General features: G+C 31.8%; 1 protein-coding gene across 1 annotated transcript; it reads right to left on the bottom strand.

Annotated features, from left to right (window-relative positions):
* Positions 1 to 53: 53 nt before the first annotated feature.
* Positions 54 to 1,024, bottom strand: LOC135802984 (small ribosomal subunit protein mS25-like). Its single transcript, XM_065316619.1, is given in 5 exon segments — positions 54 to 259; positions 262 to 284; positions 402 to 489; positions 549 to 655; positions 736 to 1,024. Coding segments are annotated over 5 exon segments (504 nt in total). The 5' UTR covers positions 873 to 1,024; the 3' UTR covers positions 54 to 110.
* Between the last annotated feature and the right edge of the window lie 375 nt (positions 1,025 to 1,399).

Raw genomic sequence — 1,399 nt, 5'->3', positions numbered from 1 at the left:
GTTTATCTAAGACTAGGAATCTTATTCAATGTTGTTGAAGTCATGAAGTTAGATTTAAATGTAAATTATTTTAATTTGTTTGAAAATTATGACTAAACAATTGATTGGTTCTAATCCTCTTTGGCGTATTTATACTTTCCACGCATTTCAAACGGAAGTGGACAGGTTCCAGGACATGGAATTTGTCCTAAAATCTCGCAAATACAGTGACGATCGCACATCGCGCCGAAATTCGCGGGATTGTCTTTCTTTTCTTTACAATTGCTTCAGCTTGCAGAACTTCCCTGGAAGAATACAAAAGTTGAGTGTATGTTGGGTTGCCTTTGTTATAATTCAACAGCAGCAAATTTTGTTTCAATTAAAGCTTATTTATTTCTAATAATAACTAATTAAAAACTTACTTGGTTTTACCAATCACTTTCTCAAGATGATCCTGGATTTCATCTTTTGATTTACTGTCAATATCTATTAACATTCTTTGTCCACTTTCTGTAAAAGTAAAAATTTTATTTCAAAAGAGTTTTGAATTTCCAATATGTTATACAGACCATAGAAACATTTGATGAACGGAGATGGTGTCATGTTCTTCAATGTGCAAATTTGTAGATGTGGGTTTTTGTATTGTAATTGTGGTAAATGCCAGAAAACAAAATCCCTATAAAAACAACAGATGAGAGGCAGAATATTAATAAGAATATTATTCAAATAGTATCAGTAATGTTTGGGAACATTTACCTTGCACCTTGATGGTGATCTCCATGAGTATTGTAGTTAACTGTGAATATTTTGATCTGATCTTTAAGCACAAGTTTACCAGCCTCTAAATATTTGATGGTACGCCTGATAGGCGCTTTTCCTATCATGAAAGGCATGACTTATGGGTTTATTTGACAATTACTACCTAAAAATGATTCTAAAGCGTATAGGAAATGAGGAAATTCAAGATAAACACCACACTATAGAGCACAGATTCCGTCTTTTTTAGGTTAAGTTAAGGGAAAGAAAACGCAACTAAACACACGTTCGACTCAACTACTATTCTGCCACAAAATAATACTTTAAGTCGTTTGTTTTCATATCGAAGGCTTAATATAATTATATTTATCAATTGATTCCTATAAACATTTCAACCTGCAATATTTCATCAAGAATTCCGAATTTCAAATAAAAAATTCGAGATCGATTAAGTTCTAAGCAACCCAACATACACCAAACTAAACGAATCCGATAAAAAATAAAAATTTAATAAAAGAGGATAAAAAGCAAGGAAAACACCAAACAAGTTTTAGAAAAACATTGATTTCATTATTTATTAAATTATATAAAGTAACATTTTACTTCTTCTTGGACACACCAACAGTTCTACCACGACGGCCGGTAGTCTTGGTATGTTGACCAC

Source organism: Atheta coriaria, unplaced genomic scaffold, assembly GCF_025399875.1.
Source record: "Atheta coriaria isolate IRGN ID8LTWV9N9 unplaced genomic scaffold, Caltech_Dcor_3.1 contig_58_pilon, whole genome shotgun sequence".
NCBI lineage: Eukaryota > Metazoa > Arthropoda > Insecta > Coleoptera > Staphylinidae > Dalotia > Dalotia coriaria.
This window is presented reverse-complemented; position numbering and strand designations above follow the sequence as displayed.